General features: G+C 30.9%; 1 protein-coding gene across 6 annotated transcripts in view; it reads right to left on the bottom strand.

The window, feature by feature from the left end:
• Window positions 1-25,394, bottom strand: part of sws (patatin like phospholipase domain containing sws) — a 149,908-nt gene that overhangs the window by 95,434 nt on the left and 29,080 nt on the right. For 5 of the 6 annotated variants that reach the window (XR_015041570.1, XM_085818090.1, XM_085818055.1 and 2 more), the window contains exons 5-16: window positions 23,303-23,440; window positions 21,159-21,318; window positions 19,121-19,201; window positions 16,984-17,045; window positions 16,169-16,316; window positions 8,475-8,607; window positions 5,851-5,963; window positions 5,275-5,427; window positions 3,448-3,600; window positions 3,215-3,348; window positions 2,304-2,435; window positions 1,349-1,472 (exon numbers count right to left, since the gene is read on the bottom strand). Coding sequence is in view for 5 of the 6 variants with exons in the window: in XM_085818090.1 (XP_085674216.1) it covers window positions 1,349-1,472; window positions 2,304-2,435; window positions 3,215-3,348; window positions 3,448-3,600; window positions 5,275-5,427; window positions 5,851-5,963; window positions 8,475-8,607; window positions 16,169-16,316; window positions 16,984-17,045; window positions 19,121-19,201; window positions 21,159-21,318; window positions 23,303-23,440 (1,531 nt within the window). In the remaining variant the exon portion in view is untranslated. Of the gene's footprint in view, window positions 1-1,348; window positions 1,473-2,303; window positions 2,436-3,214; window positions 3,349-3,447; window positions 3,601-5,274; window positions 5,428-5,850; window positions 5,964-8,474; window positions 8,608-16,168; window positions 16,317-16,983; window positions 17,046-19,120; window positions 19,202-21,158; window positions 21,319-23,302; window positions 23,441-25,394 lie in introns of those variants that run through there. The other variant, XM_085818082.1, reaches the window with a different exon arrangement.

Here is a 25,394-nt window from a genome sequence, read left to right as displayed (position 1 = left end):
TTAGAAATGACCCTTAAATCAAATACCATTCCGACTGCATTACGATCACTATTTGGCCCATAAGCCATATGCATACCTACAAAAATTAATATGTTACAGCTTCTTTTTCATACTTTGTCTAATATGTAATTCAAAAGCAGAATTATAATTAAATTGCACAGACTTTATTATCGGTGCTGCAGTTTCTGTTTGTGGAAATCAGCATCCTGGATAACAAATGAAGAAATTTTTAAGAAAATAAAGATTTCTAACACCATGGGAGTATGATTTAATTTGGAAAATTATAGAAAATAATGGCATCTTCCATCCAAGCAAAGTGATGCACCAGACTAAGAAAATTAAAAATTCACTGATATTTTGACTTTGCTTTATGAAAGTAGAATTAATTATTCCCTTTAATAGTTTTTACATAATTTTCACACACACACACACACACACACACACACACAAAAAAAAAAAAAAAAAAAAAAGATAGAGAAAGAGAGAGAGCACATACATCTAGAAAAATAAATTATTTTCACGCATGCATAAAAAAAAAAATATGATCTAGGCTTTAAAATGTTTAAAATGATCTTTAAAATGTTTTTCCTTAGCACGATAACTGAATTAACAATATACTATACAAAAGCTAACAACATACTATATTTATTTACTCATTTTTTTAAATCAGCAAAGAATTACTAACTTTAACATTTTTAACACAAAAAATTTCCTTCTTTTAATCAAATACATTGCAATATTTCAAATTCTTGCAACACACATATTGTATTCCCCATTTTTACAGCAATTAATTATTAAGTAAAATCAGAATGAAATTAAAAAAATTCACTGATATTTTGACTTTGCTTTATGAAAGTAGAATTAATTATTCCCTTTAATAGTTTTTACATAATTTTCACACACACACACACAAAAAAAAAAAAAAAAAAAGATAGAGAAAGAGAGAGAGCACATACATCTAGAAAAATAAATTATTTTCACGCATGCATAAAACAAAATATGATCTAGGCTTTAAAATGTTTAAAATGATCTTTAAAATGTTTTTCCTTAGCACGATAACTGAATTAACAATATACTATACAAAAGCTAACAACATACTATATTTATTTACTCATTTTTTTAAATCAGCAAAGAATTACTAACTTTAACATTTTTAACACAAAAAATTTCCTTCTTTTAATCAAATACATTGCAATATTTCAAATTCTTGCAACACACATATTATATTCCCCATTTTTACAGCAATTAATTATTAAGTAAAATCAGAATAAATTTCAGAAACAAAACTTTTATAATATACCTGCATGCATACAGTGTTTAGAAGTTTAAGAAAATAAAAATGTCATACAATGCCAACAAGGTCTCCTCTTCCATATTCTCCCACCAGTTCCTTCTTCCCATCAGATCGATTAAGGACAGATCTTAGTCGCCCACTCAGCAGAATATATGTACAATCAGAAATGTCATCTTGCCTATAAATCCGAAAATAGAAAATAACGAGATAAATATAATCATATATTACGTTGTTACCAAAAAATATATTGTAAAAAAAAACTAGAAATATCTGACTTCGTATATGTACCCATATTAAGTTATCTGAGTTCTTAAAAAGCTAATAAACTTTGTATAAATTTTAAAAAGTTAATAAACTATGTATAAATTATTATATCTTTAGAAGTAAACATGTTTTGAATGTCAAAATTTGGAAGCCTTACAATGACTCTAAATTAATAATAAAAGTATACTGAAAACTGCTTAAGGGGAAAAAAAACTGAATTTAGTCAGTTTCAATTTCATTTAGAAATGAGAAGTCCTTCCCTCAACACTTTCTTACAAGCTTGGCTCTCCCTCTCTCTCTCCCCCCTTTTTTAGTGTGTGTAATCACAGTACATTTTTACCCTGCAAAAAGATCTTAAAAGTTATTATAGATGTTCATTTAACGGAGATAATCTAATTCAGATAAATTAACAGTTGAGATACGTACTGAAAAATGTAATGAAAAATGAGGAGTCTGCATGATTTAACCAGATGGGTCAGTAGCTTTGCTATGCCAATAATTTATTACAAATATCATTTTATTTCCAAATTACTTTTTTAGAATTTACTTCAGGCAGGGTTTGAATATCATGTTGTTAAAAACATTACAACGGATAACTATATCTCTTACACATTTCAAAATTAAATTATTTTATACTAAAAATACACTTTTAATATTTATGATTAAATAGATAGTATAACTTGAAGTTTTTGAACTATTTACTAGAAACTTAAGTAAAAACATGATAAAATTTAAGTATCACAACCTGTATATTGCTCGTCCAGATTCCACATTTATCCAGTCTAAAGCGAAATCAATTTGTCTAACAAATGGGGAAAGGCGTTTAATGACACTCTGAGCTAGGTGTAACACAGCAAGAGGTTTTTGACGCAAAATCCTGCAAAACGCAAGAAAGTTTAATGATAATTTCATATTTAAATAACAGTTAAATTATTCATATTGTGGTTATGGATAGCATAAAAATTAAAACTATATATCCATCATTAAAGAATGAGGAAAAAATTCATAAAAGTTGTATTAGAAGTTTTTAAGAACAATAAAAAATTATGATACTAATTGAATTATTGTTTATACCAAATAATATCATTTCATTAAATCTTTTTACCTTTTGTGTAAATTTTAATTTAAGCTTAATGGCACATTTTAAATTTATTTAAAAATATTTTAACCACAATTAAACTTAGCATATTTTTTGTTAAAAACTTTTCAATTATAATCAATACAAATATGCACATCTCTTTAAAGTTCATATATTTTTCAGTAATATTTTTTTTTAAATAGTATTTTATTAAAGAAACCTAGATCTAAGCCAAGACTCTTATAACTAACTCCTGATAATCTCACAAGGAAAATAGAAATGCAATAAATTTTCAAAAATACATAAAATTAAATTAAACCTTCCAAGATTTTAGATTCAAAATCCTTAAAAGAATAGACAAAGGGCTCAACACTGGGAAAATGCTAGTAAACAAGGAAAAAAAGAAGTTAAAGGAATTCCCGGAAAAGTCTATTGATTGGGTAATCTCTTCCTCAAGGATGTAGAACTATAAAACAAAAATCCTAGAAGATCGCTTTTCAGAAGTATAAAGTATAATTAAATGTGAAGTATCTCTGACACTTACAGTTTCAATGAACATATTAATCTAAAATACTTACTCATAAGTATTCTTCTTACTAAGAATCCCAACTTGACTAAAATGTCTAGTGCGAACAGTAAAAAGTGAAGGTTCTCCACTAAGAACTGCCAAAGCACCCATTATTTCTCCAGAATGGACCACAAAAAGGTAGCTCTGAAGATTTATTTAAAAAATATATAAATTTCAAAACACTGTTATTTGATACACTTGAAAAAAAAATTAATGTACATTTAAAAAAAAAAAAAAAATTACTTCTTCTTTCTTATCTACTGTCTTCTGAGAAACGTTCAATGCTCCTGCAATGACGTATAAAAGTGCAACATCTTCAACCGTTTCTTCTCTAATTATGTATGTATTGGCTGGTAGTTCCTTCACAGTTACATAATCTCGAACAAATGTTTCATCCTAAAATAAAGTACATAATGTCAAAAACATGTCCAAATATGATATCAAAGGTAATCTTCTTAACTACCTCCAAATTATTTTTGATGCCAAAAATGTTTCTGATTTAAATAATACTGTTTTTGTCCTTTAAATCAGCTTTCTACAATAACTGCATATTTTTAGAGCATTTAATAAATATAAGATTAATTTTATGATGATAGTATCACAAAAATTTTATCCAAAGCATTAATGTACTGATTCATTCTTTAAGTTCTGATTAAATTAAATGAACATATTGTACTTAAGCTAAAAACAAAATTAAATTTTCCCTCAAATCTGAACTAAATTTACACTACTCAACAACAGATTAATTTCATTATCAAATATTACTTTCCTTAAACATATTTGACATTTACAACGTATTTTCTATTGTACTTATTTCACATATAGAGTCACATGTTAAGTCAAAGAATACTTCCAAACACCTGAACTAGATTTTATTCATTAAATATATATTTTGCAAATATTCTGATTTAAAAATTGTTCCATTCAACCTTACTTGCAAGTTACTTAAATGAGTTGTCAACTTCAACTTCCTCATAGATACTGTTTGTGTAGATTTTTTTCTTCATTTTAGTTATACAAACAAACAAACAAACAAACAAACAAAAAAAAAAAAAAAAAAACAGCAAAGCTTTCCCCTCCCCAACAATAATTAAATTTTATTATTTAATTAATACAAACCAATTTGACTATTACATATTTAATACTCATAAATGTTTTCAATAATTAATATCATTATATACTTCAAATGTGAATATCTAAATACTATCTGAAAAAACAGTTATTAAAGTAATGATACTCATTATTAAATTTTTATCTGAAGTCTCACTCTTATCAATTTCTGATGAAATTTCTATACTAATTAGAGTTCTTGAACATAACAATTCAACCAGAGTCTTAACTCTGCAGGCAGTCATAACACTTTAGCTGCATAATAGACAGTTTTCCAGTACTAATGCATTTAAAAAAAATCTTAATAAAGAAAATACTTTTTGAAACATATAGAAAATATATAAATCTTTAAACTTTTACACTGCTTAAGAAATAAAATTCTTTATAAGAAAACTCAATTTTAAGCAGTCAGAAAATGACTCCTCTATGCTGAAGTGAGTGATATATGGCTTTAGAAGTATCTTTATAATAATGGCGCAAATGTTTATAAAAATTATACTATATCACAAGAATTAGTTGTCTTATAAATTAAGCCAATTAGAGATATTACTAAAATTTAGTAGAAGACATTGATTATTAAGAAGCATGTAATTTTACTCTTAACTCGCTCAGTTAGCAATGTACTGTTATTATCTGAAAAATGTACTAAAGATCTGGTTGAATATCAAATGGTTACACCATTAAGAAGAGGTAACTGGCCAGATCATGATGTTTATAAATGCTCTGGTAGCATAAAGTAATGCAACAAACTATCAATGACCTCCCCCCCCCCACACACAAACACACAAAAAACTTAAGCCATACAAGTTTTAAGGTTAAAACTAGTAAATATATAACTCCTTTTTAAATTAATAATACTTCAAGTCTTCAAATAATTAACGGGCATTGTTCTAAATTGATCAATGTTTTTATTTAAATATTAAAATAAACAGGAGTGTGAGTTATGTGAAGGGATATTACATCTAACCCTAACTGCTGCACAAAGCCTTTCACAGCAAGCATATGAAGATCCTCTTCATTTTGTACAGGTCCTTGTTCAGGAGGAAAATAAAAACTTGCTTTCCGTTTACGAGTTTTTTTACTCTCTTGAATGTCTGCCTCATAATTTGAAACCTGAAAAAAAAAAAAAAAAAAAAAAATGATGAATTTGATCACACAAAAACAGATGGCTTATTTTATTTTTATTTAAATGGGAATTTATTAAAAGCAGACCATTTCTCAGCAGTATTCTAATATATAACAGAACAATTATCACAACTATTTAACAATCAATTTATAAGTAACAGAAAATTATCTGAAACAACTATAATAGACATATGCAATAAGATCAAATTTCTTACACTGCATAGAGTTATGCAATGTAAAATCTACAGATAAGCAATCAGATTAAGAAGAAATAGATTTTCAATGATACTTGCTTTACATTAGCATACATCATGGCTAATCTAAATTAATTCATCTAAGCAACAAAATATGTATCAGAAATTGAAATTTAAAACTGTATTCAATTTAAACTGTATGAAAAAAAGGACTCACAAATTGTTTAGCATTATTTGTTGCATTTATATGATACACAGCTGATGTATCATTACAGCATTCTTCTGCTGAGACTGCATTATGTTCTTTGGGATACAATGCAGCATCAACTTCTGTAAGTAAAAGAATGGTTGCACTCAATATCAGTTCCAATAGGTTATTTAATTAATACATTAATATCTATTATGTAACCTCATAACACGAAAAGAAAATGAAAAACTCATAAAAGCAGAGATCTTGATTTCTCAAGACATATCAAGCTAATACTTTTATCAAGTGTTTGGGTATATCTTATATATAGCATGTTTAAAAAAAAATGCGACTTAGGTTTTGCTTTATTAAATACTAGCCACTTGTATAGCCAGCTACCTACCTAAAATAGTCATCAAAAAAAAAAAAAAAATACAATGATTTTAATGGGTCCAACTAATGTAATTTCATAAAAATATTTAATATTTCTAATTAAACATCTTGTGATTTAAATTCATTTTTATTTATTTCTCTTTCAGTCTTATTAATTCTTTGGGCTTTCTTTTTACTTTGACAAAACATTAAATGAAATTTAGTGTTCTAAATTGAATAATGCAAAAAAAAAAAAAAAAAAAAAAAAAAAGACCACAGCAGTTCTCCGAACTGCATCAATAGAAACAGCATTAGCAAAAATTTTTTGTTGTATAATTACTACCATCTGCCTCCATTTTCCAACTTCAGTTACTTTTCAACAGCATACTGAAAGTTCTAATCCACATAAATTCAGTAGAAGAAAATGCATGTCAATGTATTCTCCTGGACAATATTTGGAAACTAGAAGAATTAATAATGATAAAAACTGGAATAATTTAAATAATGCTGTCATTCTTGTGAATTCTTTCTCATCAAATAAAGTTTACACTACTGAAGGACCTCCTACAGTCTTTCCATGGCATTCCAAATTAGTGGGTGAAGAAATTTTCACACCACTTTATAATCATATTGTTGGGGAAAAAATAACCAAAAAAATGAAGCATAAACTGAATTTGATAAAACAAGTAGCATATTTTGAAATTTGTGAAGCGAAAGCATTGATGAAAATCACTCGAATATCCCATTAAGTGATAATGATCAGAATGTCAGATTTGTTCTGCTAAATTATGAGACAAACCCTTTGGAGAATCCACTTTAACTGAAATTTGGCAGCTCTTCAGAAGAGTGTTGCTGCAACTTCTTCTGTGGGGAAAGACACTGTAACTGCATGACAAGTAAAACATGGTGGCACTAAATATGCTGATATCTGATAAATATGCCACAAGTAACACCTGGCAATGTTGGTACAGCTTGTTTCATAAGAGTGAATCGAAAATGAAGACATTTTTATGAATTTAAAATTGGACAAAAAAACCAAGTTTGGCTTGGAACAAATTTTGAATAAAACTCTATTGGCTTTGAAGGCAATCAGATTTCAGGAGTAAATAATTTTTTCTAAAAATTTTTACCGAAACTAAAAAACTTTTGCTCTTGAAAAAGAGAGATCTGTGTTCTCAAAACTGATGGAATTTTTTTTTTTTTCAAAACTTATGCGAAACCAAAGTTGACTTTTTTGACTTTAAAATTTTATATTATGTATTTCTCTTCCAATTTAATTTCACTGAACATTAATGAAATGAAGCTCCAAAATTTTACCGAAACTTTGCTCTAAAAGTGAAACTATAATATGTTTTTATTTATTCAATGCCTTCATGACATTATATTTCATGTTTATGCTTTCATGACAATACATCATCCTATCGATTATCAAGAAATTTATGGAAAATTTATTTAGTTAGAACAAAGTATCCTTTAAAGAAATTATTTGTATTAAATAATTTTTTATGTTATGCACTTAAATATATTATTTATGATTAGATTTTCTTCATAAAAAAGTTAAATAAAAATTAGCAACTCTAATAAAAACAGTACTACATATGGCAGCATTTGAACTGAGGATCCCTTGCCAATAGCATCTATTCTCTACCACAATGCCATGACCAAATTCAACAACTGAAGGAAATTAATACACACGCTTTGCAACTTAGTTTCGATCTTGTTTTCATTTAAAATATGTAATTATATTTCATATTCAGATTTTAGATTTTTTGTACCTATACAATTTCAGCAAAATCATCCAATTCAAGACCATGTGCTCCTCCAATTGTTATAAACCAGGATAATAATAAAGAATAATCTTAAATGGATAAGCAATAATCTAAATTTGTACATTATGCTTAGTATATGATTTTAATTCAGTTAGTACATGGCTCAATATGCAGATTCAAATTACAAATTAAAAAGTCCTCACAAATACAAATATACTAAAATATGGTAAAAGCATATTATCTTAGTTATGCAAAGCTATTTTATTGACTAAAGTTTAGGATTTTCATCTTTATGGACAATGCTTAATAACTAAAATTTACAGAAGCACAACAAATTTTCATCAGTTGTAATAGTTAAATATTTTCACAAAATATTATTTTACTTGATTTAAATCAATAAAACAAATGTAAAGTATCAAGGAAGAAATTAATAAATTTACAAAAGCAGAAAATAAATTACAGTTAGTATACATCTGTTTCAAAATGAGAGAAGTGTCAGCAGCATTTTCTTACCTGTTTGGGTTGCTTCATGTTGTTTCATCTCATTTGGCTTTATGTGTGAAAGTTGGCTAGCGCGTCTTGAAACTGATCTTGATGGACTAGTTTTGGGAGAGCCTACTGTATTCCTCCTTGTTGAAGTTGAAGACTAGTTTGAGAATGAAAATAAAATTGACATACATTATGTACACAAAATTCTTAATCCAAGTAAATGAATTAACACATTTGAACACTTTTACCCATATTATTTTTAATAGACAAATAGAAAATTTATGGCATGCATTGAAACAAGATTTTTAGAAATAATTACGCTTCATAATTCTAATACCTTAATTATGTTTAGTTTATAAATGAAGTTATTAAAAAAATTAAGGATAATGATAATGTTTAATGGTTAAACCTGAGAATAACAGGAGTAAAAAGAGAATCATAGAGATATTACAACTAATTCAAATATTAAACATTTAATTCCCTTATTCCCTTTTTTATGAAGTAATTAATTACTAGTCCTGTATGAAAATGCTTCAAAACTGTAGTTGTATTTCTTAAGTTACATACAGAAATATATGTAACCTCCCTTAAATACCCCACAAAAGCACATCAGGAATTATTCCAATGAAACATTTTTAAATTTATACTCCATGCTGATAAGAAATATCAATTCAAATTCACGGAAATTTTTAATAAATTATTTGATCACATTGATTTATTATTTTAATATTCACCTTGTACATCTGAATATTTAATAGAATAATAAATCAGTCTGATATATTTGAAATGGTATACAGTTACCAATAAGCTATTTGAAATTTTACAATTAACTCATAAATTTTCATAAATCTCTAACTCAGTGCCAAGTACTGCATATTAGCAGCTACGCGGCCAGCTTTCGTCTAGCTTTTAAGGTACCAGAAAAATGCCTAAAGGGAACACCAAGCGTTAAAATTTAAAAACTGCGCAGAATTCAGAGGTTTTAGTCCTCTTGAAAGCTAAAGACGTATTGTAGTTTTCTGCAGTTTGCATACTACATACATAATAATTTAAAAGGCCAGTCTTAGTGTTAGTCATTTGTGTAAAGTATTCAAAGTAAACTCTTATTTTAAATTTAGTTAGTTAGTAGTTTTTATATTTTTACATTCAGACCACAAGTGGTTGGTTTTTGTATCCCGAAGTGCGGGAGCGCCTGTACTATCGTGGAAAATGAAGGGTAATTAAACCCTCATCTTGTTGTCTCTTCGACACTCCATAGGACATACATAGTTTGTAGTCAAACTCATTGTCAAATCAGGACACGTCATGTTCGCCAAGCAGATAAGGAGAAATACAAGTACTGATACCCTTAATACAAATACTAATTATCCTAAGAAATAAATTAAGCAACTTTGTGTTGCAAAATATTTAGAATACAGTCTAGTGAATACAGTGGGAGGGGGATAAGTAATAAATCTCATATTATCAAGAGAAAACTGGCAGCAGTCAATGAATGAAAAAATGTCGCCAAAACCACATTTCTAAAAGAATGAAACTATTCAAAATGATGGAATAAAATTTAAAAAATCTGATTCGAATTTTGAAAAACTTGCTTTGAGGTGCACCGGCTGTTGTCTAGATGCACTTATATACCAAATTTCGTAGCCCTGGGTCTATTAGCTTATGCACAGCACGAACAAAAGACACACAGACTCTTTCTTTCATTATATGTAAAGATAACTGAATAAACATAACGAGAGTGCAAATAAGTCTCTGCAGTTGTTTATCAAAAATTGGGAATTTATTATGAAAGAATGGTGCATTGTTTTATTCAAAGTAGTCTATTGCTAGCTACTACTTTTTCCCATCTTTCTGGCAGCATATGGATACTGCATCAGAAGAACTTGGAGCAATGCCATAGCCATGGTTCTCAGCATCTGGGGACAACTGAAGATTTTGCACTCCCTTCTATGTGCCAAGAATAGAAAATATTTCACTATAAAATTTCATATCAATTTGGCAGCACCTGGGGACATATGTCCTCCCTTGGCCCAACTGTGGTGGGGCTATCATTAGAGGCTATCCACAAATCAACCCAATTTTCGGTATCTTCATGTGATATGAAGTGTTGCTCAGACCGAAAATGTGTTGTCAATCGAAACAAGTAGTAATCAGAAGGAACAATGTCTAGTGAATACAGTGGGAGGGGGAAAACTTCTCATCTGATAACTTCCGAGTAAGTTCTGGCCAGTGTCGCAACATGTGGACCAAGGACCAAGGCATTTGGTTATGGAGTACCTTTGCAAAAATAATTGCTATTACCTCCACATCTTCGTTAATGAAAATTGAAATAATTGAGCGAAGAGCATTCGCTAAAGGTAAAGGGAAGCGCAGTTAAGCTAAATTCGAAAAGCTGCTAAGGAATGCTTATTGTTAAGGAAGGATGCAGGCCAAGAGTACAAGCGTTGAACATAAAGGAAGGGCATTTAGCCCCCCTCCATCCTAAATCAACTGCAGGTAACTCAGGTACAAAAGGAGAGAGCAATCGGAATGCGAACAGCATGAATGGTTGCTATGGAGACAGATCAGCTGTTGGAGTGGGGCGTGATTATTGAAGAACCGGTCCCCAGGGTAAGGTAAGAGCAGGTTTTGTAACCAAGCAAGTAGCTAAGAGCCTTCGAGTGGTCGTGGGGGATTTATTGACTGAAAAAGGGAGAAAGAGGTGAAAATCTGCATCAAGGAGTCGCAAGTCTTATTTCAACTGCAAGAGTGGGTTTTAATCTTTGAAGAGACGTTAATTCTTTCTAAGGAAAAGAATTCCTTTTCATGTGTATTAGAGTTCAACTGAAGTTAAAGATTACTTTAAGATTATAGTGAACTTGTATTAATAATCAGTAGGAGGCGATGACTGAATAATGGATTTAGTTAAATAATTAATTTAAAGTTAAGTGGAAGTCTGGCTTAGAAGGTCTTGGCAAAGGCGGGTAGAATTCCCTCAGTGCAGCACTAGCATGGTATTCACGATAAACATTGTCAGATTAGGTCTGGGAGGTGTAAAAACAGTTAAGGGTAGCCGGGTTAGGCCCATGAGGTACTTCTAAATTAACCAGATTAGTTTCCCTGGTCAAGCAAGCAAACCCTTTTAGGCTTCCTAGGGAAGATGTTGAAAGATCTGTTCATGACAGCCCTAGGTCGCTTGGCTGAGCTGGGTTCTGTCAGATTGTAAGCGGGAATGTAGTGCAGGATCAGGTTACTAATCTGTTCAATACGATTAAAGAATTTTGCCGAAACATGTTTGAAAAAAGCATCCAGGGGAGGAATTTTGAGATCAGAGTGAAATACTTCATTATGAATGCGAGCATTTGTTAGGATGCGAAGCATGACGTTTTGAAAGACTTGAACCTTCTTCAGATGCGAATTTGCTGTGGTTGACCAGTTGGGAGCTGCATAAGTTATAATTGACATGATGGTGCTGGAGTATAGCAGGACTTTATTACGAATAGAGAGATGACTTCTTCTTGAGATTAATTGCATGAGTTCTGGTAGTTTTGGTTTTGGCTATTGCATAAAAGATGTGGATGCCCCAGATGAGCTTTGCATCCAAATAAACTCCTAGATATTTATAATAATCTACCCAAGGTACATTTTCATCATAGAGCTTGAGTGGTTGGAGATGGATATGGACATTTCTCTTTCTGGAGAAGAAGACTGTGGCAGCAATTTTGGAAACATTAATTTTGATTTTCCTGTCAACGGGCCAGGACTCTAAATCTGACAGGTATTGCTGGAGATGATGAAGTGTTGAGTGTTGGGAAATAATGGCAGTGTCGTCCGCATAAGATGCGAGATCGACAGTGGGTGATTGCGGGATGTCGTTTATATACAGGTTAAATATGCACTGATTATCCCACCTCAAGGGACTCCGGCCTGGATAGGGCGGGGGGGAAGAGAGAGAATTTTTAACTTTAACACAAAATGATCGATTAGTGAGATAAGATGCATTAGTCGCACGAAATTGGTCGAAATGCCAAGTCGCATGAGCTTGTAAATTATGCCAATATGCCAAAACCTGTCGAATGCTTTAGCTACATCTAAATAGGCGATTGCTGTAGGCATTCCATTGCGAGCGCCTGCATGAATGTTTTCCACTACTCTCAGTAGCTGGGCCTGAGTGGAGTGTTTAGCACGAAAACCGAAATAATGATGCTTCGGTTTTGGCTATAGTTTCGTAAAGCTTACTAAGTGAAGACAGGAGGATGATCGGCCTGTAATTTTGAGGGATTTTAGGGTCCGAAGCAGGTTTCAGAATAGGAATGACACAAGCATTCTTCCAGCTATTAGGATAATATTTTAGCCTTAGCATAGTGTTAAACAAAAATGCTAGGTAAAATATGAACTTTACAGGAAGGTTTTTAATCATGCGATTATTTATGTTATCCAGACCTGGTACCTTTTTGGGGGTTAAATCACATATTATATATGCAATTTCAGTCATTGTAGTTTTTATGGGTTCTCCTGAGTCGGGTGCTGAGGAGAGGAAGTTGTTAAATTGTATTTGGACTTCTCGCCCAAGAGGGGTGCAGGTATTGAACAGAGGTCCAGTATTTGGTGAAAATTGTTCCTGTAGGCTCTCAGCAAGGCGTTTAGCCTTGTCAGTGTCAGTTATTGCCATTCGGTCATTGACCATGTCCATTGGGGGGGGAATGTCTGCTTTTAGTTTGCGTAGCCGAGCGCTAGCTTCCCATAGGCTATTATTAATGGTCTTTAAGGACTTAAGGTAGTTATTGTATTTATCATCAGAATACCTTTTGATATCAGATTTAATCTCGTTCTGGAGTCTTCGCAGTTGGGTTCTGGTAGTTTCATGGCGGGATCTTTGCCAATCTCTATGAAGATGGTTTTTGATTTTGATTTTCTCTTTAATGTTAGCTGGGAGTTTTGAATAGTTGAGTCAAAATTTAGGGAATGAGGCTGCATCAAATGCACTTTTAATTGTGCTGGTAAGTTGCTCAATAGAGTTATCAACTTCCTGATTACTGCTAATTTTAAGGGAGGGGTGGATTTTTAGAATTCAAAATATGCCAAAATTTGTCCAGTTAGTACAGACTTACATCGGTAAATTTTGATTAATTTTGGTACAATCTAGGGTGAGATGAACCAGATAGTGGTCGCTTGACAATTCCGGAATCACTTCAATCGAATGAGCTAACGGTATGTTCTTGAATAATGCCAAATCAATAATGGATGGAGCACCTATGCCACCAGGGAACTGATAATGCATAGGTACTCCTGGTGCAATAATTTGGATGTGGGCACCCTGAGTCCAATTTTTAAGCTTATTGCCATAGTTGTTGGCAGTGTCGCAATCCCAACTTCTGTGACGGGCATTAAAATCTCCTGCAATAATCAGATTATTTAAGACTCTGCTGATATTTTTTAGATCAGAGGTAAAACTAGGTCCCTGTCTCGGAGGCATATAGCAGGACGATACTGCTATAGGGGGTAAATTTTGAACATAAATTTGGACAATAGTTACCTCGAGAGCCTCCATTCGTGGAGATGGAATTCTGCAATGTTTCACAGTGCATTTTACATAAATTGCAGTAATGCCACTAGTGCAAATAGCATTACTGTTGCTAGCCGCTCTATCATTGCGGTAGCAGGAATTATTAGTAATATTGGCGCTATGTCCCTCGACCAGATGTGTTTCCCGAACGAGGAAGAGGTCCAAAGCATGCTCCCTGATGTAATCCCTTAATTCGTGGATTTTGGGAAGAATGCCTTTCGCATTCCAGAAGCCGATGAGTAAATCTTCTCTATTCGCAGAGTCGAATGTAAGGCTTTAGGAGGTGAGGGTGCAGTAGGCCTCGAAGATATGAAAAGCTCTTTCTGGCCTCGAGGAAACTGTGCAGAGCTAAGGTAAGGAATGCAGCAAGGAGAAGGTTTTGGTCTATTCCGAATTCCCTGGAGACCTGAAAAACACTTCTGAGCCTGTCTGTGCAGGAATTGTCATCTGGGATGGCAGGCTAGGCTGGAACCTGGGCTGTTAGCTTCTTCAGCGCAGGAACAGGAGCTGGAGGAGTAGCAGTGGTGGTGGTGGTGGTGGTGGTGGTGGTAAGAAGTTGGTTTTGAACAGGCGTTCTTCTAATTAATTAATTACGGATTAATACGTTCATTAGCTACTTTTGTAGAAAACAGGGGGGCTGTGCTGCAGAATGGAGCGGGTACAAAATTTTGTTTCCCGGCACCTTGGGAATTCGAGATTGGGTTAGATTGTCTCCTCTGATTCTTGTTCTTATTTGTAGAATTGCATGGACAATGATTCCAGTTGCTTGCATGGCTTCCGGAACAGTTGGTGCAGGTATTCGGTTCATTGAATGGTTTCTGGCAGTCACGAGCGAAGTGAGGTCCGGCACACCATAGACATCTTATGGGGAGAGTGCAGACAGCGCTAGAGTGAAAAAATCCTTGCAACATTTGGATGAGCATGCAGATTCATTTTGTCATGTCTATAGTAGTAGAGGGTGCATTTTTCTTTGAGTGCTCGCTAATATTTCAAGGTTATGTTGTTAGCAGATGTCCAACTATACAATATGACATTTTACATCACATAATTTTAACCATAAATTGCAGGTGGTGAATTTTTTGTCAAACAGTTGAGATTTACTTGCACTCCCAGTAATATAGTAAAGGATGCATACAATTTGAAATTTCTCTATACATTCTTTCGAGTCTCAAATTATGTAAATAAATGCTATGTATTGTATATATTATAATGAAATTAAAAAAAATATATTAAACAGTGAAAAATAAAATAAATTTTGAAATTATTTCAGAACTTTTTGAACAGATAGATGACTAACAATATTCAGATTATCATATTTTTTTAATATCAAGTTTTGAATATTTAAGCTGTTTTTATTCTTGAAAGTTGTTATAGAAACTTTCTGATTATCTTTCCCCTCATTTCAACATTCAATAGAATTTCTGTTTCTTGGCACATTTTTTAAGTGTGCATGCAAAAATAACCAACCAAAACATGCACACACTATGTGTTTTTCAGTAAATGTGCGTCCATATGCTTCATACTTAAAACTGTCATTTTGCTGATTCATGTTTTCACCCTACCAAATATATCTCCTCTCATGAAGTCTCTTATTTATAATATAATAAAATTCTTCTTATTATTATTAATTAAGTAGAGAACAACACTTATGAGGCAGAAAAATAACTAAACAAACATTGTTCAACAATTCACAAAGCTGCCAATAAATGGGTAAAGCCCCACCAGCGGCCGAACGGTAAAGACGCTGAACACTGGTAGTTTGGTTCAAGGTTCAAATCCCGTGAACGGGCTGGCTGCATGGATGTTTTCGTGGTTTTCTTCATGTGTAACGTGCATACGAGCCAGTTTCCCTTAGAAAGTCCTCCACAAAGGCATCCCTCCCTTTAGGCAGATAGCTCTCGTGTGCTTTGCCATAATTGAATAATCCCAATACCAAATTGGTAAGTGTTAGTGGGCATGTGGATAATCAGAAAGTATCTAACTCAGTTCTTAATAAGAACAAAAACAAAAACAAACAAAAAAAAAAAACAAAAAAAAAAAAAAAAACCACATAAAAAAATTTCAATTACAATAGGACGAAAAAATATTATGTTATTAAGAAATATAAGAATATTAAGAAATATAAAAAAATAAATGATTTTTAAAGAATTATAATTACAAAAAGCTCACTTACTGACTTAATCAGCTGATTAGTTAATCCAAGGTAATTATGAAGAGCAGTAAATGTTACTCTCTGCAATCTAACCATAATTATTTGTGCAACGCGGACTAAAGATTCAGGATTTTTTTCTAATAATGAACGAAATGCTTCAACTTTTAGTCTAAATGGGGAACAAATAATAATAATGTCAAAATAAATCCTTTTTTACTAAAAGAAACAAAATTGTTAAAATAATTAGAACTTCAGTATCCATAAAATGATTCAAACTGCTACCTTCATATAAGATGAAAGTTTCTGAATATTTTAAGTATAAAAATGTATGAAGGAAAAGGATATTGCAGTATGTGTAACAGCATATAAACATTTTGGTTTTATTTCAAAGAAGGAAATTTATTTATGTAAATTTATTACAAAAAATTACAATTTTTAGAAAAATATTATGTTTGTACGAAAAAATATAACTTCCATAAGATACAGTGAAATTAAATTAATTAAATTATCTTTAAATTTTTATATCTGGAAGAATTAAATGGCACAGATAATAAAAAAATGTTAATTTAAAAAATAACGATGTTACATATGCATAACAATATAAAACTTATACTGATGGCAGATGGATTAAAATGAATTCAATTATATTCTGGCTGAGAAAACAAGCTATTTATTAATTATGATCCCATGTCAGAATACTTTTTTCATACTTATGGATGCATAACATCATTATTTTAAGAAATTATCATAAACTTTTACATACATATTACAAAATAAAGGGAATTACTCTGATAAAGCAAGATAATGCTAAAACTATGCACATATTGCTATTATACCTTAATACAATACAATCTTCTAGAGCTCGAGCTGAAACTGTCTTGTATGGTGATATACGACCCTACGGAAAAAACATTAATAGTAGAGATATTTAGCTTATTATAATAAATGAACAATACTTATGTCTAGAAAGTAATCAAATATTAAAGCTGTATTTCATTTCTTTATATTCAGATTATGCACCATTTCATACAATAATTAAAAACTTCCGAAAACAAATCTCCCAAATAATACATGATTAGAGATAGAATGTATGATTAAAAAAAAATATTATAAAAGTTCATGAAGAACTAGTCTAAAAAAGGTATGAGAATATACTGTACACAGTTTTTAAATTTATATGAAATGTAGTCAATGAAATTTTCGACTGAAGAACAAAAATTCCTTACTATGATAATTACAACTTAAACTCAAATCACCATTACTTTTTAACTCAAAGATAATTGCAAACCATTTTTATATTCTTGGAACTAGAATAAAACAATAAATCTATGCTATAAATAAATAACAGCTTAATACTTTTAACAATGCATGTAAACATAGACAATGCTTAATGTGATCACGTTTGTCCATAGCTATTTTGATAACATTAATTAATTCAGCAAAGTTTGTTTATGAACTGTTCATAATGTCATTAATACAAAGTTTCATTTATGAACTGTTCATAACGTTTCAGAAATTGCTGATGCTGTATTCCAGTCTTAATACTCAAAGCACTTCTCTCATTGGAAGAAAACATGGCAATGTAAAGTTTAAAATTAGACATTTCAACCTTTGGTTTTTTTTTTTTTTTTTTTTTTTTTTTTTTTCCGTCCTTTTTTCTGCTGCTGAAAAAGCTGGACTTGTGTCAGTTCATCCTAAAAATTGAGTTAATAAGTTATTTAAATCTATGTCAAACGAGGCAGCCTTTTTTGCCCAATTTCCCTGTAACTCAGCAATTTTTACAATCTATTTTGATTTCATTTTGTGAATTCAGTTTAAAAAAATCGGATGAGTAACCATGACTTCCTTGTAACCTCTATTAAATTACACACATATTTTGCTGCAACTCATTTAATTTCCCTTAATTATTCTAACTTTATTAACCGATTCCTCAAGGCACATAATTAAATACCCCAGTGAATATTTTTGTTATCAAACTTACTCTTTTTTTTTTAAATAATAATAAACTTTCCCAAATATAAGTATAGGATCTGTGAGCCTGCATTAAAAGTTAGATTTAATTATATGTTCAAAATTAATATTTTGTAAATTTTAAATTGCCAAAACATACACATTTTCATTATATAAAACACTTCTGTGTACATGTGTATGACCAAGGATTGTGAAAATAAAGGACATGTAAGGTCTTTTAAGCTGAGTAAGGGGTGTGTATAAATATATATAGTTTGAGCATGTGTGCATATATAAATATATATATGCATGTGATGATAACTTAGTTCATTGCATATAATTTGACATTAGATGAGTGCTTGACTAGGAAAGACAGCAATTATTCTGCAGTTGTGGGTGGATTAAAGTTAGAAGATCACTAAAACATTCCTTAGATAGTAGAAGATGATGAGAACTTTTGAAGAATCACAGCTTACTTGGTAATTCAAGCATACCTTTATTACTTGTTGATTAAACTATGGCATAGCACAGCATAATGAGGGCAATATGCACCCCACAATTTTAATTACAACATACATTTTTAATAATGAATAGAAACAGCCAAGCAAGAGACATTCTTTAGCTAGCAAGGATAGGCAGAAAAAGAGAGTGCATATTAGTTGCAATTAGTATTTATAATCTCAGACCACTTTGTTTTAATCCTGCACAGTGACTGAGCAAGAGTTCTTACTCTGCGGTTATTGCAGGGGAAACACAGATGGCTTGAAAGAGTTGTACTTTAATTGAAAATTATTAATTTAAAGTTTCAAAACAGAAGTTCTCACAAAGCAGGAGCAGAAAATAAAGAACCATATAATTTCAAGCATATTGTTGTACTTTAAAATAATGTATGTTAAAAATGTTTAGCTATTAACATTTTTGTACTTTTACATGACAAATTACAGAAAAAATAGTTTTTTCTTTATTTGAACGATTCAAGTTGTATTTATAATGAGAATTGGAGGAATTTCAGATTCTACTTACAGTTAGGACATCCATGACACTAAGTAAACTTGTGATGTTTTCTCCTGGTCCTGCTTCCTTCAGAATTAGTTCACTACCATCCTAAAATAACACAAAACAATGATCAAATTTTCAAAACTAATATGCTTACACACCGAAATCGCATGTTTGCACATTGAAATAAATTTTTTTATACTAGAATATAAAACTACTTTTTTTGGTATCACATAAATCAACTTTTAAAATTAAATACATAACAAAATTTAAGTATTATATATTATAATTTTAAAGCTGCTGCAGTAACTTTAACCTTGAATATCCTTTACTATTTTATAACAGTTATTTTAATTTGGATAACCTTTCCTATCAATTCTTGTTTGAATGCAAATGACTCAGAAGAAGTATCTAAGGAAGGTTCAACTTACTTCGCGAGAAAGAGAGCTAGGAATCTTGAATAGCACATGTTTGCCTTCGGGCTAAGTGCTTACCCTAAATTATTATGTTTGCCTTTGGGCTAAGTCTCTCTTGAAGCTGTTACCGCTCGACCATATATTATTACATGTCTTTTAATATTCGGTGGCTAGTTTAAATTAAAGGCCAGCTACGTTAGATACTTGTGTTAGCTCCGGCTAAGTCTCCTTTAGTTAGTTATAGTTCTGTTCTTATTTCTTATTAAGTTTAAGCCCAAGTGGAGGCCTTTGTTGTAAGCCCGAGAAAAGGGTCGACTGTTATTCTTAGTTGAGTGAAATAAAGGGTATTTTAACCCTTCTTGAGTCTACATCTTTAGTTGTTTGAACTCAGCAATAAGCCACTACACAGTACACTAGGTTCCTTAAACGTTTATCTTAGGCATAAAGAGTGAGGAACCCTACAACTTATTAGCAGAGTTTAAATGATTCATACATTAAGTCAAATTTTAAAATCAATATTTTTCAATTTTAAAATTTTTACTGTAATTTTACATTTGAAATATATATTTTCATATAAACATCTTCAAATGAATCACATAAATATTAATACTGATAACAAGTGATTTACTTACTAATATCAGTTTAACATTAATAATTTAAGGTAATTACATATTATCCATCAACAGTGAAACTGTCACCAAGCAGTGTAATTTAGTGCCAATTATGGATAAGTGTGACATAAAAACAATCATAATACATATGCTTTCCTTTGATGTAACACCTACTGATTCTTGAAAAGCCATCTTTTGCTTTTGCGAACAAAAATATATATTAACTGTTATTGTAACATTTTCAAAAAATTATAAAAATTTAAGAATCTTCTATAGAACAAAGCAGTGGTTTAAGTTATTGGATTCCACCATTTAAAAATAAAAAGTACTAATGGACACCACATGGTACTGCATTTGAAACTGTATACACAATGACGATGCAATATTTGTGACTGCATTCCAGTTAATTTACAGCTGATTGTGAGGATTAACATTTCTTAAGCAGGGAAAATAAACAGCTGAATATGGCTACTGACAAGAAAGTACTATTGCTTGTGGGAAGTTTTTACTCACTATACCCTAAGCAGATCTTCTGATAAAATCAAAGGGTCTAACAAAATAGTAGAAATAATCAAAGCCTTTTTACAAAACACAAACATGAAGTAGGTCAAATATTGATAGTTTACTAAATAAATAGACTAAGAATCCTTTCAGATTCAGCTGAAACAACTGGTGCAACTTTAGTGGGATTTTCACCAACCTTCATGGTTCGACAGTAACTAACTTTTATGATCCAGAGGATAATACATAAGTGCCTAATTCACTTATAATAACATCATCATTCATTTATAACAACATCATAATATATGTGTACTAATTTATATTTAATGATTAATTTAAGGTATATATTTGAAAATCAGTAATAGGTTAAAAACATTTAAAACTAAACATTATAAGCTATACTTTCTTAACAATTATGAATAATTTCATATGTTAAAAGTTAACAAAATAATAATAATGTCAATACCATCTCACTGATATGAAAAATTATATAATAAGAAAGAAAATAAATAAATCAATAAAAAGAAAAATATTTACCATTTCAGTAACATACACCACTAACTTCCCATTCTGTACAACATAAATGCTATTATCAGGTTCTCCAATAGAAAACAGCATGCTCCCAGCAGAAACATGCAGAGCTTCTATGTGCTTACATAGTTCAAGGAATAATGGCTTTTCAAATGATCCAAAAACTCTGTAGATCAAAGCAGATCATTCTATTTTCCACAAACACTGAATTTATAAACAACGTAGAGAGCAAAAATACATGTTTATACTTTGCACACTGTGCAGCAGCAAACTATACTTTTTCTGTTCTGATGTCGTCCCCCTCACATATACAGTCAAAAGTCGTTAATCCGGACTCGTCGGGACTTCGGTGATTCCGGGGAATATTGATTTTTCCGGATTATATATCATCAGTTTAAATCTGGTAAGATGGCATGCAGAAATTACAAAATTAAAAATATGAAACCGTAATTTATGAAATAAAGAACAATTACGATCTAAAGGGTATCAAAATTTACAAAAAGAAAAAGCTTAATATTTATTTGTTTACTTTATTAAACATTTCTTTTAATGTAAGTTGTTTAAGTTGCTTTGTTTCATGTGATAATACTTTCTCTTTAATTCTATTAAACAGACATAATTTCTTGTTTAGTTACAAAGTTCCACTGTTCAAGTCCTATAGTTGCTGTGTCGAGAATACCGACTAATTTGTCAATCGAAATGTTTTCGTTTTCAATAACCTCTGGGTCACTTTCTTCACTATTGGAAGCGAATTATAATGACGAGGAACTTGATTTAAATCATATCAAAGACGGAGTACATCGAGATGAAATACTACACTTAGTAAGGAATTATAAGCCAAATAAAATAAAAACATCTGCCCTGAAGATAAGGATAGTGCTGACAGATCAACTTCCAATCCGCCGCGTGAAATTGATAAACAGATTTCGGATTTCAAAACATACTTTCGCTTTGTAGATACAAATTACATATTAGTAAATATATATTGGAAATTCTATTTGACATAATCGAAAGTTCAAGCTTACTTTTATGAAATTGCTCTAACAGTCTGCAAAAAATAATACGCTGGATCCAATTCGAAGATTAAGGAACAACGCAATCTGCAACATTAACTGAATTAGATAATGTTAGCTTAGTTTGTACTGTCTGTTACACATTAAACGTGCATGCGCACAAACATATTCGCAGCAGTAAAGGTCTTACGTGCACTCGTAAATGCCTGTGCGCATGCGTGAATGCGATGCATGCGCAGAAAGTTTGTAGCTTTGAGGTCCAGATTATAGATCATTCCGGATTATGGGTGTCCGAATTAACGACTTTTGACTGTATATGTATATATTAGGTACTCCAATAATCACATTGACTAAATAAAATCTATTTACAGACACCACAAACCATGACTACTAAACCTGAAAATATGTTTAGTGCCACTACATACATTATATATTACTACTAGGAAGTCATCCAACTTTCTAGATTTGAATATAAAAGACTTAATTAAATATTTTAATAACTTCAGTTTGTGAATAATAATTTGGCGCTTCAATTATGATAAGAGAATGGAAGTCAAAATGAGCAAATGCAAAATGAACATAAGTGATTGCAGAATTATTCATAATTAGAAGTTAGTCATTTTTTAAACTTATCAATTATTCATTTGCAGATACTAAGTATTTCATTTTAACAATGATGTTATTAATTTATTTTTAACCAAGATTATTAATTCCATAGAGCAAATAATAAATAAATGAATGTTCAAAAAAATTCCATTCATTTATTATTTTAACTCAAAAGAAGTGATAACTGAACCAGGAAACCTTTATAAAATTTTAAATATTTCTTGGCTTTGAAACATCAGTTTAAGAATAATTTAAGTAATAATGCAATTTATTTGCCATACCCCCAAAACAAAGAAACAGACATATCATAAAAACTACTCTTCTTATTTCAAAGCTAATAATCTCAATAAAAGTATAACCATGAATCATTACTTTATTAGTCAAAATCTTACATTTATTTTCAAAATTAACTAAGAATTGGAAGCTGAATTTCAAAATTAATTTAAATTACACTAAACTTATTTTGAAACTATTATCTTAAAGTAGAGATCAGGTAAAGATATAAAAAACAGCTAGACTAAACATACAAACCTAATACTTTTTAGCATGTACATCACATCTGGAGGAAGTCTCTGCTCTGATTGCTCAGATATAGCTTCCTCTAAAAATGCCTGGGATGGTTCCATCACCTTCAGAGTTAATGGTTGCTCTCGCCTTAGCCGTAAAATTCTATCAAAAAAATTAATATTTTAAAATGAAACAGCATAAATGCTAAAATGTGTAAAGAGATACTGTAATATTGCATTTTACTTTCAATCCTAACTTATAATTAATATATTAAAAAGAAAAACTTTTGTTTTAATCACTGCTTCAAAAACATGTGAAAATGAATTCCTAAAAAAAAAAGAAGCCTCAAAAAATAAACTCACTGTTTTCTTCCTTTTTTTTACTACTTTTCAGAATGAGAACAGCTTTCCCATATCCACACAGAAATGAGATTTAATCTTGATAATTTCTGTATGCCTTTTACTTTGACTCATTTTAAAAACTAATAAACTAATAACAGTAGGTATTCACAACAGTGAATTACTGTAATAGTGATAAAAATCTTGTATGTATTTGTATTTGTGAAATGAACTGAAAATTTCTTTTTTAATAAATGCCAAACAAAACTGAACTAGCTTTTGTATTAGTTACATTACTGAAATATTATAAACAGCAATGTAACTAATACAAAAGCTGAAGTGTGAGTATATATATGTGTGTGTGTGAGAGAGAGAGACAGCAAACTTCCAATTTTAATTGGAATTCTTCATTTCTTCTTCTTATTCTTCATTTTAATTTGGGTAGTTCACTTTTCTTCCCTAAAAACTGTAACTATTTATCAATTTAAATTGCATCATTTCAAAATTAATCCACCTTATGTGATCTTACATAACACTGCAATGCCTTCGAGTCAATCCTTGAATAAGATTTCAGTTTAAACCAACACTTGTTTACTCTCCCCTATTCTTTCTTATAATGCAGCAATGCAGATACCTTTTAGCCAATCCCTGAAAAAGATTTCAATTAAAAAAAATAATAATAAACTTTTTGACTCTCTCTCATGCTTTCTTTTAAATGCATCACTTTTCTCTTTCTGCTTCCCTCTGGCAACTTGTCTTCAAAAATATATTTCACAAGTTTATCGGAACTGATGTAAAAAATCCTTTAAGAACAAGGAGATATAAAACAGATTTTGTGTTGGATTAATGAAAAATGTAAGTAAATGAGTAAAAAGGAAATAACTGAATATGGTTATATCTGTAGGTTTCTTCTTTGTTATACATCTACTATGCCACCAAACTTTTCCGGGTTTTCAGTTCTTCACTATGGGTCATCATTTTAACTTTTCCATTGTACTCAATCTGTTAATTTTCTGATTCATCTTCATTTTTATCTGCATTGTATTTCACCAGTGCAACTATTTCTGCATGTCCTAAAATTTCACAATTTTCATCTTGTCTCATACATTCTTCAATATCACCATCAGTAACTTCTTTGCAGCTGGGAATTTTCTTAAGTACGTCAACTATTTCTCAATTTTCTGTCTCCTCTCTGCTTTCATGAAATTTTTTTCCTGAATGGTCCAGCAATTTTCTCCACGAATGGAAGAGGCTTATCTGCTCGATTTCCCTCCAAGAATGAGCTTATATCCCACTATCTATTTTCTTCAAATTCTCAATCATATCATACCCTTTTCCCATGGCTAGGACAAGAGGAAAGCAGTTTACATCTATAGTTTTTCTTCAATGCTCCAAAATGCCCTGATCCATCAGCTGACACACTGAAGTTACCTTAGAAGGGAGAAATATGGCTTTTATATCTTCGTCTCATAACTGTTCTACATCAGAATGAGATAGTGCATTGTCTAGAATGAAAATTGTCTTCTTTGGTACACTTTTTGATTTTAAAAACTTTTCCACTGCTGGAACAAACTGCTGATGAAACCAATCATTAAATATTGCTCCATTCATCCAAGTACTGATTCTGCTACCAAACAGGTAGATTACAGTTGGTTTCAGTCCCATTAGTGTACTTTTGTACACTTTTAAATGCCCAGGGATTTTTTGATTTGCTTATAAGCACTAGTTTAAGCTTATGGCTGATTGTTGCATTGCTGCATGTCAAGACTTTAACTCTC

This window comes from Stegodyphus dumicola, chromosome 1 (genome assembly GCF_044657685.1).
Source record: "Stegodyphus dumicola isolate Sdum_Otavi_A_Nest chromosome 1, ASM4465768v1".
Taxonomy (NCBI): Eukaryota; Metazoa; Arthropoda; class Arachnida; order Araneae; family Eresidae; genus Stegodyphus; species Stegodyphus dumicola.
This window is presented reverse-complemented; position numbering and strand designations above follow the sequence as displayed.